The 17,809-nt window shown below is 39.7% G+C and overlaps 2 protein-coding genes across 2 annotated transcripts in view; both read right to left on the bottom strand.

The window, feature by feature from the left end:
* Positions 1–17,809, bottom strand: part of EIF2B3 (eukaryotic translation initiation factor 2B subunit gamma) — a 209,080-nt gene that overhangs the window by 187,753 nt on the left and 3,518 nt on the right. Inside the window, exon 3 of the mRNA XM_060231736.1 lies at positions 13,396–13,535. Coding sequence (XP_060087719.1) covers positions 13,396–13,535 — 140 coding nt within the window. The remainder of the gene's footprint in view (positions 1–13,395; positions 13,536–17,809) is intronic.
* IPP (intracisternal A particle-promoted polypeptide) overlaps positions 1–17,809 on the bottom strand; it is a 523,673-nt gene that overhangs the window by 71,077 nt on the left and 434,787 nt on the right. The window lies entirely within an intron of this gene.

The raw sequence follows: 17,809 nt of genomic DNA on the forward strand, positions 1-17,809 counted from the left end.
ATCATCTGATAAAGGGTAGAATGAGCCAGCCTTCTGCTTCTACCCCCTGCCAATGGCTGGGCAAAGAAGGATAAAATGCACAGACTGATCCATAGCTAGATAAACAATTGTGTAGCCCAGCAAACACATGATGGGAACTTCTGTATTATTTTCAATGGTCCATAAAAGAAAATAGTATTCATGCAGGAAAACTAGATTAGCATAGCAACACTTGAACCTGACCTCCATTTTCATAGAGGTCCTGCATATATAAAATCCTTCTGCCTAGTAAGATCTATGAGCAGGGCCCTAAAGCAAACTTCTTGTAGCTTTACCCCAAGGGTATGAAACAAGTTGCACGAGGAGGTATGTCAGTATACATTTTGTTTACCTTTGTCTCCCCGCCCCCAGAAGTTAATGTCTACCTGTTTAAATGATCCTTTGCTTTTAGGCTGGTGCTACTGTTATTGTGATGATAACTACTGCTGAATTGGCTTTTATTATTTTATGTGGGTGGTATTTTATATTGGGATTCAGTTATTTTATATTCTCTGTAACCTGTTTGTAATTTAACTAAGGCATGATATAAAGATTTGAAATCAATGTTAAACATTAACACAAGTCAAGTGACATAGGAACTACATGAGGCTCACAAACGAATGTTTGACCAACAATCACACATGTTCAGCTAAGCCCTCAGATGGCCAATCGGTAACTATAAATTGCAGTTTACTGCTATGTGCCAATTCCAATGTTAAAAAGTAAAAAAGAATGTGAGAAATAAGATCTGCAAAGAGACAGGTTTCTGCTTGAAACGTTCTGCTTGAAACGTCTATGAAACGTACATCCCCTCCAGGTGGCTTTCACAAGTGGTCCTTGGTCAGAACTGGCTCTAAATTGGGGTATTTCTGATATTTAATTTTATGTACTCCATCACCAAACCCTTGAAACTTTTTTTTCTTTTTTTGCAATACAATGTGTTAACAATGCATGCAAAGCACAAGAGTCTCCTTGGAGCTATCAAAAGAGTAAACGAGGCAAGGCTGTTTTTGTTTGTATTTCAGAGAGATGTGCTCCGGCCCTATAATGCAGAGAACATCCTTTCAGCTTCACGGGAGGAATCTGGTAAAATGCTTTTAAAAGAAAACAAAATGCTCTGTTTATCTATTTCAAAATTAACTCCTAAATGAGGAGGGATAGGTCCCATTTGCCTCCCTTTAGATGAGTTTCACAGTATTTTTTTGAAAAATCTATTGACAGTCTAAATATTATATATGTATGAACAGGTTTTTCTTTCCATGGTCACCAAGGTCTCCTCAACTGTATGAGGATTCAGATTCTGTCTCCCAGCCGTTACAGTAAGCTTTCTTACATCATGTGTTTGGAAAGGGGATTTTTCAACAGAGGAAGTGAAGCGCTAAGCCACCCCGTCCAAGACTATATGGATCAGTGACCCTCAGCAGCGTACAGACCACCACTGTGACATCACACTTTCCACAATGTGGCTCCAAAAGATGCACATACCAAACAGGATCTAGAGTCTCAGTCTTTGTTTAGCTGTTCAGAAGAATAATTTTTTTCTCTCCATTTTTTTTTTGCAAGGATCTTTAGTTTAGACGTCTAAAAAAAATTCAGTTTAAAGAAACTTGAAGAAACCAGATGGGCCATTCTAGGTATTATTATTTCATTTGTAAAATCTTACCAACAATTATATTATGTAGCCTGGCCCAGAAAAGGCTTTCATTAACCCAACTAAAGGCTCATCAAGGCTGGAGAACGTAAAATTGTTTCACTGGGGTTCTAATGCTAATATCCAATCCAATATAGCCAATGACACAAAGAGGAAATTTAACACTAAGTAAAGAACTTACAGAAGACAAAATGTTGATATAGTGGGCAGGATATAGTGGGCAGGATCCAGAGAAATACAAGCAGAGCTTTGCTCATACAAAAGGACTCCTTCTTCCCTCTGTGTCCCTTCCAAAAAATGGTTAGGCAACCCTCAGCAATTGGACAGGGTGGGCCATAGGAAGCTGCAATTGTAAGGGAGAGGACTAAAGAAATCAGGGGATTCCACACACAGCAAGTAGAAATGCATTTTGCTCATGCAAGATGCTCTCTGAATCTTACCCACATATGCTCCAAAACATAAATGCCCTATTCTCCCATTAAATCACTGACACAGCACAAATGATTTCAAGATGGCTGTTATATTTCATAGAAACATAGCTAGAAGGGATCTCCAGGGACATTTAGTCCACCCTCCTGCACAATGCAGGAAACTCACAAATACCTCCTAGCCACACCCCAGTGACACCTTGTCCATGCCCAGAAGATGGCAAAAAAAGAAAACCCACAAAAACCTCCAGGATCCCTGGCCAAACTGGCCTGGAGAAAAATTGCTGCCTGACCCAAATGGCAAATAGCATTTTCCTGGGCATGTAAGAAAGGGCCATGAAAACCAAGCACTGATGCAACCTTTCCTACCCTCCTTCTTATGGTCTGCCTAAATCCACAGAATCAGCATTGTTGTCAGATGGCTATCTAGCCTCTGTTTAAAAACCTCCAAAGGAGGAGAGTCCCCACCCCCACCCCGAGGAAGCCTGTTCCATTGAGGAAATGCTCTAACTGTAAGGAAGTTCTTCCTAATGTTTAGTTGAAAACACCTGGGAAGGAATTTCCCAGTTGGATACCAGCTGCTTGCAAATGCTAGTGCCTGGGATTCAAAGACAAAATTTCTTGGGGGACAGGGGCAGAAAATGTTGCTGAGTATTTAGTTTTTGCATTCCCATCCCAAAATGTGTGTGCCTGTGGAGGTAAGAATGCTACTTTTTGCTGTTATGGTCCCTTCTTTCCTGAAACTTTTCATTGAGCAGGTGGGGATGAGAACATAGGAGAAGCTATGCTGAATCAGGCCAATGGCCCATCGATCTAACACTCTGTGTCACACAGTGGCCAAAAAACCAGGTGCCATCAGAAGGTCCACCAGTGGGGCCAAGACATTAGAAGCCCTCCCACTGTTGCCTCCCCCAAGCACCAAGAACACAGAGTATCACTGCGCCAGAGAGTTCCATCAATACCTTGTGGCTAACAGCCACTGATGGACCTCTGCTCCATACATTCATCCAATCCCTTCTTGAAGCTGCCTATGCTTGTGGCTGCCACCACCTCCTGTGGCAGTGAATTCCATGTGTTGATCACCCTTTGGATGAAGAAGTACTTCCATTTACCTGTTCTAACCTGACTGCTCGGCAATTTTATTGAATGTCCACAAGTTCTTGTATTGTGAGAAAGGGAGAAAAGTACTTCTTTCTCTACCTTCTCTATCCCATGCATAATCTTGTAAACCTCTATCAAGTCACTCCTCAGTCGACGTTTCTCTAAGCTAAAGAGTCCCAAGTGTTTTAACCTTTCTTCACAGGGAAAGTGTTCCAACCCTTTAATCATTCTAGTTGCCCTTTTCTGCACTTTTTCCAATGCTATAATATCTTTTTTGATGTGTGGTGACCAGAATTGTACACAGTACTCCAAATGAGGCCATCAATTTATACAGGGGCATTATGATACTGGCTGATTTGTTTTCGCTTTTAAACAATTTATTAGAAGATGATGATATTGGATTTATATCCCGCCCTCCACTCCGAAGAGTCTCAGAGCGGCTCACAATCTCCTTTATCTCCCTCCCCCACAACAGACACCCTGTGAGGTGGGTGGGGCTGGAGAGGGCTCTCACAGCAGCTGCCCTTTCAAGGACAACCTCTGCCAGAGCTATGGCTGACCCAAGGCCATGCTAGCAGGTGCAAGTGGAGGAGTGGGGAATCAAACCCGGTTCTCCCAGATAAGAGTCCGCACACTTAACCACTACACCAAACTGGCACCAAACCATATTAATAACATATGGTTACAATATCTGTTTATGTCATTACTATCCCTAACCCATATGGTATTTTCTAATCCCCCCTCCCTCCGTTACTAGACTCCCGCCGAAGTTATATACTTGAGTTCACTTATAAAGGTACCCTTAACCAATCAAAGTTCAATTTCTCCCTTTTCTTATACTCATTATTAAAAAATTGTCCAATGTCCTTTTAAGTTCCACTCTTTTTCTATATATCCTCTAAATTTCTTCCACTCCCTTTTAAACACTTCCAAATCATAGTCTCTTAGAGTTTGTGGAGAAACGCCATTTTAGTCAGTGGTGGTGCTTCATTTGGCAGGGGTCAGTAAATCCCTCAGCAGGCTTTGTAGCCTTCCCCTCACTCCCCCCCTCCCTTCCAGAGCCAAACCAACAACGCTAGGGGGAAAATCTCCTAGAGAGGCAGGAAGTGCTGTTGTTCCTTGCATGTGTTAGGCAGGAAGAGAAGCCAGATTTGAACTGGGGCTCAAGCGAGCATGTGGTGAGCATGGAGGCTCCTGCCTGGGAGGGCCCAGGCAGGCAGACCAAGTAAGTAATTCTCAAGACAGGACAAGTTTGGACCAGGGACAGTAGAAAGCGTTTATAAACACCTTTCCTTTGTCATGCTGTTTGCTGTGCTGTGCTGTGCTAATTTTGTAGATGCAACTGTTTTTGTTTTGTTTTTCTGTCCCTATCTTTTTCTCTTTTAAATAAATGTTTTTTCTGTTTTAAATGCTGGCAGTCAATCTCTGTACCACCTAGATCCCCAGACCGCTTTAGACCACGCTGTGTTGAGAAGGGGGCCCCGGGGAAGGGGGAAGGCATGCAGTTGGATAAGGTGCCAATCCTCCAGGGGTGCCCCAAAGAAGCGCTGAGGTCTCTGTGAAACCCAAGTGCAGGGTGGCAGAGGACCTTGAGGCCTGGCCTCACAGCTGGAGAGGGGGATTGGGAGTCCTGTTCCTCTCAATCTGAACCCCGGGACTGAGCAGGTGGTGGCAGCGAGCCCAAGGGGCAGGAGGAGAAATAGCTCCCTCCAGGAGTTGGCGACTCCATAGGGAGCTGACGGAACCGGGTCTGAAGGCAGAATCGGGCCGGTTCCGTCACAGAGTTCTTGTTAGTTTATCCATCTCACTCCATGATAAAACTTTCACGATCCAGTCCCATTTCTCTGGTATTTTTTCTTGCTTCCATAACTGCGCATACAGTGTCCTAGCAGCTGAGAGCAAGTACCAGATTAGAGTTCTATCTTCTTTTGGAAATTTTTCCATTTGTAGTCCCAAAAGAAAAGTCTCTGACACTTTCTTAAATTCATATCCCAAAATTTTAGATATTTCTTGTTGTATCATCTGCCAAAACTTTTTCACTTTTCCACAAGTCCACCACATATGGTAAAAAGAACCTTCATGTTTCTTAATTTCCAACATCTATCCGACATCTTTTTACTCATCTTTGCCAGTTTTTTCGGAGTCATATACCACCTATACATCATCTTGAAACAGTTCTCTTTAATGCTCTGACATGTTGATATTCTCATCAAGTTCTTCCAAAGATATTCCCATGTATCCATCTGTATTTCCTTATTTACATTAATTGCCCATTTAACCATTTGAGATTTTACTACTTCTTCTTCTGTAGACCATTTCAACAATAATTTATATATTTTCGATATTAATTTTTCATTATCTCCAAACAACCTTTTCCAATTCCGTTTGCTCACGTCTAATTCCAACAGATTTAATATCATTTTCCATCAAACTTTTTATTTGTTGCATTTGAAACCAGTCATACTTGTTATTTAGCTCTTCTGCAGATTTTAATTCAACTTTATCACCTTGAATCTTTAGCAGTTGATTATATGACACCCCTCTCTTCATCAGATTCAGCTGTTATTTTTATTACTTCTGCTGGCACTATCCATAAGAGCTTTCTTTCATCACCATATTTCTTATATTTTATCCATGTATTTAGTAAGTTATTTCTAAAATAATGGTGAGAAAAAAGGCCATCCATCTTTTTTTTCCCATAGTACATATAAGCATGCCAGCCGAATTTATTTCCATGAGCTTCTAACAATAAAAGCTTTTTATTTAACAACATCATCCAATCCTTTATCCACGTCAAACAAACTGCATCATGGTACAATCTTAAGTCTGGAAGTTGAAATACTCCCCTCTCTTTAGCATCCGTTAAAATTTTCATCTTAATCCTTGGTTTTTTCCCAGCCCATACAAATTCTAAGATCTTCCTTTGCCATTTATTAAATTGTTTACTATCTTTCACAATTGGAATAGTTTGGAACAAATACATTATTCTTGGCAAAATGTTCATCTTAATTGCAGCAATCTTACCCAACAAGGACAGATTAAGTCTATTCCATTTCATCATATCTTCATCCATCTTACGCCATAACTTTTCATAGTTGTTTTTATACAAATCAATATTCTTCATAGTTATTTCTAGATCTAAATATTTAACTTTAGAAGTGACTTCGCATCCCGTCAAACTCTGCAATTCTTTCTGTTTATTTAGTTGCATATTTTACATAAAAATTTTGACTTCTCTTTATTTATATAGAGTCCTGCCATTTCTCCATATTCTTTTATCTTAGCTAGCAACAAAGGTACCACTTGTATCGGATTTTCAGTTATGAACACAATATCGTCTGCAAATGCTTTATATTTATAAGAAAATCCTCTAATTTTCAATCCTTCTATCTCTTTATCGTCTTGTATTTGCATTAGCAGAATTTCAAGAGTCATTATAAACAACAATGGTGAAAGCGGACATCCTTGTCTTGTACCTTTGCTCACCTTCATTTCATTTGTAAGGTCTGCATTTATACACAATTTTGCATGTTGATCCATATATATTGCTTTTGTCATTCTTATAAAATATCCTCCCAGATTTATTTTTTCCGTTACTGCAAACATAAAGTCCCAGTTCAGATTATCAAAGGCTTTTTCTGCATCTACAAAAAATAGCGCCGCCTCTTTTTCTGGATGCTTCTCATAATATTCTACAATATTTACAACAGTTCTTACATTGTCTCTTATTTGCCTTTTAGGGAGAAATCCCGCTTGGTGTTCCTTTATAAAATTGATCAAATATTGCTTAAGTCGTTCTGCCAAGATTCTTGTATATATCTTATAGTCATTGTTTAATAATGAAATTGGTCTATAGTTCTTTACATTTGTGACATCTCTATCTTCCTTGGGAATCAACGAGATTACAGCTTCTTTCCAAGTATTTGGAATTTCCCCTTTTATTCTTATCGTATTCATCAATTTTTGCAATTTTGGTACTATCTCATCTTTGAGAATTTTATAAAATTTAGTTGTATAACCATCCAGCTCGGGAACCTTACCTACTTTCATTACATTTATTGCTGCTTCAATTTCAATTTTTTTTCTATTGGATCATTCAAAATCTTTTTCATATACTCAGTCAGGGGTGCTATTTTAATATTTCGTAAACACTCTTCCATTTTTTCTTTTTTAATTTTCACACCTTTGAATAAGTTTGCATAATATTTAAAAAATTCTCTTTTAATTCCTTCTTGGTCTACTATCTCTTTTCCCCTAGCCACAATTTTATTAATAATTTTATTTTCTTTCTTCTTCTTCAGTTGCCAAGCTAAATACTTCCCAGGTTTATTCACACCTTCAAACGATTTTTGTTGCAAACTTTTTAAATTCCATTATAATTCTTTATTAAACAAATGTCTTACTTGGGCTTGTAATATAGTAATTTCCCTTATTAATTTCTTTTTCCCTGGTCTTTTTCTTAGTTCCCCTTCTTTTTTCTTTATTTCATTTTGTTTGTCCAACATCCGCTTTTCTTTAGCCCTCTTATCTTTATTATTCAATGTAATCAATAGTCCTCTCATTATTGCTTTGTAAGTATCCCAAACCGTCTGGAATTCTATATCCTCAGTGTCATTTATTTGGAAAAACGCTATAGTTTCTTTTTCTAGAAAAGTCACAATATCTTTATCCTGTAGCAAATCCTCATTTATTCTCCATCTTCTTGTTTTCTTTTGCAATTTTGTAGCCCAAAATATTGGATTATGATCTGCACATACCTTTGGTAGAATCTCCACTTTTCTAGCCTTTTAGAGCCCCATAGCATATCTATTCTGGAAAAAGTATTATGTCTTGCTGAAAAGAAAGTATAGTCTCTTACTTCAGGATTAAATTTTCTCCAAATATCCTCCAAGCTTTCTTGTTTAACCAACTTAAAACATGATTTTGGCAGTCTCCCTTCTTTATTATTGCTCTTTTGGCCAGACCTATCTATATTGTTTTCTATTGTTCCATTAAAGCTACCCATCATCAAGATCTGGTCGTAGGACACATCATCCAACTGTCGATTAATGTCTTTTAAAAAAACATCTTTTGCACCATTTGGTGCATATAGTCCTAATAACAACGTTTTCTTTGCATCTATCATCACTTCCACTGCTATATATCTTCCATCTTTATCTTTAAATATCAATTTTGGTTCTAATTGTTCTTTAATGTAAAAGACCACACCCCTTTTCTTTTGATCCACCAATGAAAAAAATTCCAACTCCAATTGTTTGTTCCACAAAAATTTGTAATCCTTTTGTTGTATATGAACTTCCTGTAAACAAATTATATTACATTTTTGTTTTTTAATCCAATGAAATGTTGCTTTTCGTTTTTGTGGTGAATTTAGTCCATTTATATTCCAAGATAATAACTTGTAATCCATTATGATGCAAAGTCTTTATTCTCTTCAAAAAAAGACACATCTCTTGCTCATTCCTTATTGTAATCCTTCTTCCACGTTGCTCAAAGTCCAAACCTTCGGGTAGTATCCATCTATATCTCGTTCCCTCTGCACGTAGCTTCTGTGTTAATCTCTTGTATTTCTTCCTGTCATTTATCACTTGTCTTGGCAGGTCTTTCATTATTTTGATTCTGCTCCCTTCCACTATCAGAGCCTTTTGAAAACTTTTATTTAGAATTTTCCCCGACATATCTTTTGTCCTTAGTTTTATAACTATATCTCTTGGTAAGCCTTTATCTTTTGCATATGATGAATTAACTCTATAGATACTGTCTAACATGTTTCTGGATTTTTCAGGATCTTCCTCTAAATAGTCAGCAATTATTTTCACCATATAGTCCACTAAATCAGTTCCCTCCCCTTCAGGTATTCCTCTCAGACGCACTTGAGTTTCCATTAATCTGCAGTCATGAACTGTTACCTTCTCTTGAAGTTTTAATAAGGTGGAAGCATGCACATCAACTTTCTCTTCAACATCTTTGACTCTGTTTGTAACCATACCCAGCTCATTTTTAAAATCTTCAACTTCTTTTTTAAGGTCTCCAATGTCCTCATTAAGCTCTTTTTTGCAAGCTGTTAGCATCTTCTCCACACCCTTCATGATCCTGGCCTCCATGGTATCAAACTGACTTTGCATTTTGTCCAAAGAATGAGATCTTGCACGAGTTAGTCTTTCTTCTGACATAAAAAAAAACCTTCAAAAAATCCAAAGACTCCAATTTTAAATCCAGCACCAAGTCCAGTAGCTTAGAACTTGCTGTTTAAAATAAGACTAATTTCGTCCTTCTCCTATCTTCCTGGGCTGAGATATTGATTTTTAACAGTTTTTGGCAATTTTCCCTCTTCAAAATGGCGATCGCAATTTCTCTATGGTTAAAAATCCCTAGCAAAGACCTTCTTCTTGCTCCTCTCACCTTCAGCTTTTACTTCCTGGTTCACTGAGCCCAGTTCTCCTTCTCCAAATATCGCAATCTTTAGATGTTTGTTATGTTAATTACAAGTACAGAGCCATAACACCGAAGCATACGTCAGCGACCTCAGGTATTCAAAACAATTCTTTTCATTCCCAGATTCTATCAAAGTCTTTAACTTAACAGAGTCCAAGTTTCAAGTTTCCTTTTCCTCCCCTCTTTTTCTTTATTATTCAAATTTTTCCACCTTCCAATGTTATTTAGATTAGCTTAGAAAAGTCACGGAGCAAGAGATTACAATCAAAGTACCTTAACGGCTATGCCTCTTAAACTTCGGTCTTGTTACTTCTCAGAAGTTTATCAGTCCCAAAAGAGAGTGAGTTCCAGACAGGCTTATGCCAATTAAATGGTTCTTAATCCTTTGTAGATGCTGAACGACGCCACTTTTCTACGCCGGACCTCAAAGCTTCAGAAAGATTCCCTCCGAGGTCAATCATTAGCTGAAATCACACGGCTCAAAGTATTTTGTACGTTATCCTGGGCAAATCTCTGTCTGAGAAATGCAGGCAGGAAGTCCATAAAGGCTTCTTACTACCCTGAACAAAGAATTAAGTTTTCCCCTTATTCAGGAGACGACAGCTCTGTTGGAATCTCACACCGGAAGCCCTGGCTGATTTGTTTTCAATTCCCTTCCTAATAATTCCCAGCACAGTGTTGGCCTTTTTTATTGCAGTTGCACACTGTCTCGACATTTTCAGTGAGAATACTAACTTTCAATGACAAGAAGATTGAGTGAGGTTCAGCTGGGGGAGAGGGATCCATTCCTGGGCTACACAACTAAACCCTTGCTATAATGTAAAAAATCCAAGGTCATGTGGGAGGAGTCCGTCACACAAGCTGCTTCTCATGTCAGCATTGCTCCTCCTGGGAATAGGAGCAAAACATGTATGGGAAGGAACCTCTAAGAGAGCTAATCCCACCTCTCCTCAAATTTCTTGCATTACTGAGTAGCATACTACATTGTAGTTGCTCTCATGCCAGTGAAGACGATGTTGAGAGAGGGGGCCTTTTCTCTATGAATTATGAGCTCCTCGATGAGTAAAAGATGGTAATTAGTTATTTTTATTCACTGTAAGATTTAGTCCACCAAACAGAAGGTCAGACCAGAACCAATGAATTGAAATTAAATCAAAAGCTTAAATCCACTGGAATCCAGTGGAGAATTTCCTGCATTTGCAAGAAGACTGGATTTATACCCTGCTCTTCACTCAGAGTGGCTTGCAACCTCCTTTCCCTTCCTCTCCCCACAAAAGATACCCTGTGAGGTAGGTGGAGTGTTGGCCTTTCCCTTCCTCTCCCCACAAGAGACACCCTGTGAGGTAGGTGGAGCTGAAACAAATTGTGACTGACTCAAGGTCACACCAGCAGGAGCATGTAGAGGAGTGACTCAAACCTCGTTCTCCAAATTAGAGTCCGTGCTCTTAACCACTACACCAAACTGGATATCTGGGGCTCTGTGGAGGCTGTTGTTTGAGGTAGAGGCACCAAATTTTCAGCATAGCTGCTGGTGCTTCTCCTCAACCCCCCCCCCCCCCAAGTTTCAATACAATTGGACCATAGGGTCCAGTTCTATGAGCCCCAAAAGACAGTGCCTCCATCCTCCATTATTTCCAATGGAGAAAAACCTTTAAAAGGAATGTGGTTTGGAGTTCAATCATGCTTCTTCCCTCTCCTCTCCCAGAGCCTCCCTTCTCTCTCCTGGAACCTCCTGGTAAGTTCCCTGGTAGCTTGTGTGCCTCACCTGACAACCTTACTATGTTTGCTTCTATATTAGAAGTGTAATTTGTACTGTGTACTTATTTACTCTTGGGCGAATTAGAAGTCACCAAAGTCAAATGGATTACTCCCATTATTACACATTTTTACCTTGCTATGTCTTCCCCAAGTTTTCCTTAAACTTATCAATGATTTTTCTCATCATAGAGTCCATTTACTGAAACTGGAGGCTGGATGGTAGCAGATAGGAGGGACTGTTCTGTTAAGCTGGAAAAGAGAGAAGGCCAAGCTCCTAGCAGTTATACCAGGGCCAACTAGAAGCTTCATCCTGCCTGCCAACCTTGCATGCAGGCTGATACTGAACACCCCTTTCTCCTCCTGCACTTGATAAAGGTTAAAAAGCATGAGCACACACAGACCCATGCATCTGGGTATGCCAGCACCCACTCTCAGTTGATGCTTCAAGTCTTGAATTCCTTGACAAAAGCAAAGGAAAAGCAACACCTCCCTAGGATGTAAACTAACATTCCAACAATTACCTAATTAGAATAATACTGCAGCATAATATCCCAGGGCATTCTGAACAATTTCAGTGTGTGAATGAGCAGTCAATGCACACCATGAAGAAACAACAAGTTTGATAACTTATCTGGCCACTCTTTATTATCAACACTACAGAGTCAATGGTTTTCAGCTACTGAATCCAGCTGAGGTATTCGAGTTTAGCCATGCTGCCTTGAAAAGGAACACAGAAGGATGTTGAAATATTGTTTACATACAACTTTTCAACACTTGCCAATAAAATCAAGAGGGAAAGTTTCTGTTTGGCATCTTACTATCTTACATGATGCTGCAACTGCAGCCCGCAGGATCACTAGCCAAACAGAAACCAAAACAAGAAGCAAATTTCGAATGCTTCATTTAATATATAAGGAATAATAGCTTTTAAAAAAAGAATAGGTTGGTTTGTTTTTTAAAGTCAGGGCAGGGAGGGAAATACAGGGCAAAGAAGTAACAACATTAATCAACCATATACTGTATGTGCCAACATTATTAGTATTTTCTGCATATCTACACACCAGAAAAGTCATTTAGTTACTTCTTTTATATGCAAGAGAAAACTAATTTTTCTATTCAAAGGATTCTCTCCCCTGTTATAAGTCTGTGTGCCGTCTGTTATCCTCCTAGTAGAAGCTTTCCTTAAAGCTGTTCCATTGATCACTGCCTGGATTCATTATCTCTTCATTATCTCTGATTTATATCCCGCCCTCCACTCTGAAGAGTCTCAGAGCGGCTCACAATCTCCTTTATCTTCCTCCCCCACAACAGACACCCTGTGAGGTGGGTGGGGCTGGAGAGGGCTCTCACAGCAGCTGCCCTTTCAAGGACAACCCCTGCCAGAGCTATGGCTGACCCAAGGCCATGCTAGCAGGTGCAAGTGGAGGAGTGGGGAATCAAACCCGGTTCTCCCAGATAAGAGTCAGCACACTTAACCACTACACCAAACTCGCTCTCATTAATATATATTAGCTTATTGGGGCAACAGTGGATACCTAGGGTCACTTCAGGTCAGAAAAACTGCACAAGGGGAACACTTATACCCCTTCTCTTCACGTGTCTAATCCAAATCAGGCTCCTCCATCTGGGATAAGTTCCTAGTGGAAAACTCCAGGTGAACACCTGACAGAAAGTTCCTGTGGTGGCCAAAAGGACTTCATACTATGTTGATTGGTCCTGAGTGTACATGATAGCAGACACACTTTGGATAAGTTTTAGAATAGATGGCAAACATTTATCAGGTATCAGCACTCAAGGACAATAATGATGTCTTCAGTCCTATTTTAAACACTAGGATTTTTCATATTCCTGAATTCAGACTTTGCTTGCTTTATGTCCTCCTTATCGAACACTAACACGCACATATTCTTTCTTCTTATAATGAATATGTATGCTATTGTTATTTAATCATGGAACCCTGAAAATGAGTATTTTGAAAAGCTGTTAAAAACACATACGGTATACCTTTATTTTCTGATGAATATGCCGTAAAGAGTCTGCCGTTCCCATATCTGCATCATCAGTAATACACACTATATCCAGCTTCAGCTTTGTCTCCAAGTTTAGCATCTTCTGAACTTCTTTTGTGGTAACCACAATAACTTCTGAGGTGAAAAAGAAGAGACAGGATAAGTAAAACTATAGAAAAAATCATACACCAGTCTGCTTGTCACCTGAACTGAATGCATATGCTTCAAAGCGCTCTATAGCCCTTGCCAGCAATTTAGTAACTTGACTGAGTTGCTAAAGTTTTCAAGGTTCTTACTGCTTGTGAATATTGAGAGCTACATAATTCACTTTTAATGTTTTTTTAAAACTCAGAAAGTAGAAGAGATATATAGTTAACAGTCCCTGTTAAATATTGTATAACATATTTTATTTTCATATATGTGCAACTGAGACATATTTTTAAAAAACTCTTGCCCCTTAAAAAAACCCAATACACAACTATTGAAGTATGAGGAAAGAAACAGCAAAGGCACAATAAGAAATAGTGATGGTTTTTCAGTAAGGCATTCCATTAATTTAATAAGCCAGCTAGATGTTAAACATGAAATTGTTATTTTAAGGAGAAAAATTTAAGTATACATAGGTTCAGTTCAGCCATAATGGAAAGGCATGATTGATTTATTTTTTAAATTTTTTAATTAGATTTACTCAAAAATTAAAACAGTGGTATGACAACACCAATAAGCAAAAAAAGAAGCTTAAATTAAATATAACAGGTAAAAAGTTCTTTTGGAAATTCTCTGTTCTTTGCCAAACAATTTAAAATAGGAGACCAGGTTCTTTTAAACTTGGTAACCATTGCTGGTGAAGGCAAGGAATTAAGATTCCAAAAATAGTTTGGTTAAACCATATTGTTCCCAAAGTCTGGAGTGCCAAGCCAAAACCAATGGAGCTGAAAGGGATTTCCATTGAGAAGCAATTGCAAGTTCTGCAGCCACTAGAGGCATGATTTATTTTAATAGCCATTAGCTTGAAATCAGGACTTGATTAACAGTCATTCAGTCCTGGTTTGTCTTGCCTTCACTCACCCTCTTAAACTTTTGAGCAAAACCTCTGCAGCAGCTGTTTAAGGGGCAAAACCTCACTCAATCACCAACTTCCCTAACCACTAGTTGGCAGCACTATGAGACAGGAAACCTGAATGCTTGCCTCCTTAGAAACTTGTTCTATGGTCCACATTAATAACTGACTGTGGGGAAAGTTCATTAATCATACACACCACCTCCCAGAAGATGGACCTGACCTAGTGAGTACTCTAACTTGGGAATCCACAGCCAAAGGGGGATATTACACTGGAGAGCCGTTGCCTATCTTAATAGACCCCGGTGGGGGGCAGAGGGAAAAGCTTACAATGCCATGACATTGTTTTCCCAGGCTCAGAGCATTTTATATTTTTAGTTTCTGCTGCGATCCTTGTGTTTTCTCTTGATGTTTTATTTTAAACACTGCATTGTCAAATCCCATTATTCTACCACCTTTCCATTTTAAACAAAATACTGCAAGAGTTTTAAGTCTGTTTGCATTTTAAGTTAAAAATATTATCTTCAATTATGTTTGTCTGTGTCCTTAATAAAGTTTACATCACTACATCACATTACATTTTATAACACACATGGCCCAGCCCCACAAAGTTCCATTTGTATCAGATCTAGACTTGCCAATCCCCAGGTCCCAGCAGGGGATTCCCTTGGTTTAGCAGGCTCCTTCCCAATCCCAGTCAGCTGGCTGATGGGGGGAAGCCCCACCCCACAGCCACCATGTGCCTTTCCACCTCAGAAGGCTTAAAAGACACTTGGGAACAGCTTGTTTTTGAAAGCTGCATGTGCCTTTAAATCTCCAGAGCCAGGCTAAATGGGGGCAGGGCGAGCCTGTAGAACAACATGGCTCTTGTGAGAAAGGGAAGGGAAGCAACCTCCGTTTGTTTTACAGTCCCTTCAGAAGTCATTTGCACAGTAAAATACAGAGAACTTCTGGTTTCCCTGTGCTAGTCTGAAGAACTTGGTTGAATATACAGCATTCAACAACTCCCACGGTGAGTACATTGCCCCACTGAGACCACAAGTGGGTGCTTCCAAACTGTCTTTATTTTGGCTGCTTTGTGTGTGACTGTGTGTGTGAGAGAGGGGGGGGGGTGGAAGTGCAGCCAGCTGATGGGGATGAGGAAATGAAGACTGTATTCAGGGGAACTACACTTCTGTATTATTTATTTATTTTAAAGAATGGGGAAGTATCCCGGCTCCACCCCCAAAGTCCCCAGCAATACTCCCTCTAAGCTGTGGAGACGCACAAGCAAAAATTCTACTTTGCGAGTTACGGGCATTAAAGTTGTATGCCACTGCATAAATTAGTTTGCTTTGGGGCCATTTTTCCTAAGACAAAAATATGTGAGCTGGATGCTAAAAAACTGTGAACTAGCTCACACTAACTCAGCTTAGAGGGAACATTGGTCCCCAGGTATTTTCTGAATTAGACTTGGCAACCCTAGTCAGATCTGGCCCTCCTGAGTTCAGCCCTTCTGACCTAGGCTCAAAATATGTCTGATGCTTTGTCTTCACATATTTGGTCTGTTTACAGTCCTGTGGGGAAACAGGGTAGAGCAGGTAGACTCAAGTTGCCTGGGCAAACTGGGCTCCTCTAAACAAGCAACTCAGGCAGCAAGGCATTCTTATGCTTGAGGGAGTCATGTGAGGTACTGCAGTGTGTTTTTCTGTGAAAATCCCAAGTTCCAGCAGACAAGGCACATGCTGTTTAGGTCATTCCTATCTAACTGCCTGCATGGAGCTTCCTGGGAAGAGGGAGATTGTGAGCAATGTTCCCTCTAAGCTGAGTTAGCGTGAGCTAGCTTACAGTTTTTTAGCCTCCAGCTCACACATTTTTTTCCTAGCCCAGAAAGGTTGGCTTCAGAGCAAACTAACTTATACAGTAAATAATTTATGCCAGCAGCTCATGAAATAGAATTATTGCTCACAAGTCTTCACAGCTGAGAGGGAGTATTGATTGTGAGGTGGGTGAAGGGTGTCCAAATAATAACTAAGCAGTGCTGTCTTCTTAAGTGCAAAGGTGTGTGGGGGGGGGGGTTGTTCTCTTTTGCCCTTTTCATATACCCACACAAAACAGACATTAAACAATATGAAAAGTGGCAGGTAATCATTTTTCAGAAAACCTGCTTGTCACTAAGTACAGCAATGTTTGGACAGCAATATTATACCCCACCTTTCTCCCACATATGTGGGACTCAGTGCAAGTAACAACATGAATTAAAAACAAGTAACACTACACGAATAAAATAAACCAGCAAATACCAAAATACACCACAAAAGAAAGAAGACCTACAAAGCAGGAGAGAAATAATACTTGCTATCAGTGAAATTAGCAGAGGAAGAAATAAGTCATATTCTTGAGCAGCACTTATGGCATTTCTACTTGTCCCAAAAAGTAGCTTATTATGAGTCACTTTTTAAGAATCCCTCAGCAGACAGCTTCCTGTTGTTGCAGAAACAAAGATGCCACAGTGCAGCTTTGTGTTTATACAGAGCTGAGGAATGGTAGCTACCTAAATGGTTCTTTCATTTTTCCTTACAGCCTCAAAAATTTGCAAGTTCTGAGAACAGAAAACAAGACTCATGCAAGTACAGCAATACAGCCTCATGGAAAAGTAGTCACTGTTAGAAATGTGCTATGAAAACAGCTCAGACAAACAGCTTTCCACCATCTGGAATAAAGCGAACAATAATTCAGTGATATTCAGTCAGTGGTTATGCCAATAAAGGTTTTTGGAATTGGATATTCAGTCAGTGGCTCAGGAGCCATGTGTGACTCTTCTGAGCACTGCTCCTCAATATGGCACCTGCCACATCTTCCAGGAAAGTGGGCAAGGCCCTTGCCTGATGGGGCTTGTAACTGGCAATTGCTTCTCACCATAAAACACCTGCTGCCAAAGGAACAGGTAAGCTGTGAAGGCTTCGTGCCATAGATGGATGTAAATGTGGCTATTTTGGTTGATGATAATTGAAAACAGGGCTTTCCACAAGCCACGGAGTGAGTACCACTACTGTAACTGAAAAATTTCAAACCAATGCATCCTAAGCAAAATACACACTAATGGTACATTAAGCAAAATTACACACTTCTAAGCCCATTGACTTCAGTGGACTTAAAAAGGTGAAGTGCTGGAAGTAAACTATAACCCAGTTAGCCAGTATGGTGCAGTGATTAGAGTGCCAGACTAGGATCTTTGAGAATCATGCTTTAATCCTCACTGCCATGGAAGCTTGCTGGGTGACTTTGGGACAGTAACTACACTCTCAGCCTAATCTACCCTCACAGTATTGATGGGAGGATAAATGGAGAAGAAAACAGTATAAGCCAC

Source organism: Heteronotia binoei, chromosome 2 (genome assembly GCF_032191835.1).
Source record: "Heteronotia binoei isolate CCM8104 ecotype False Entrance Well chromosome 2, APGP_CSIRO_Hbin_v1, whole genome shotgun sequence".
In the NCBI taxonomy this organism is placed as follows: domain Eukaryota; kingdom Metazoa; phylum Chordata; class Lepidosauria; order Squamata; family Gekkonidae; genus Heteronotia; species Heteronotia binoei.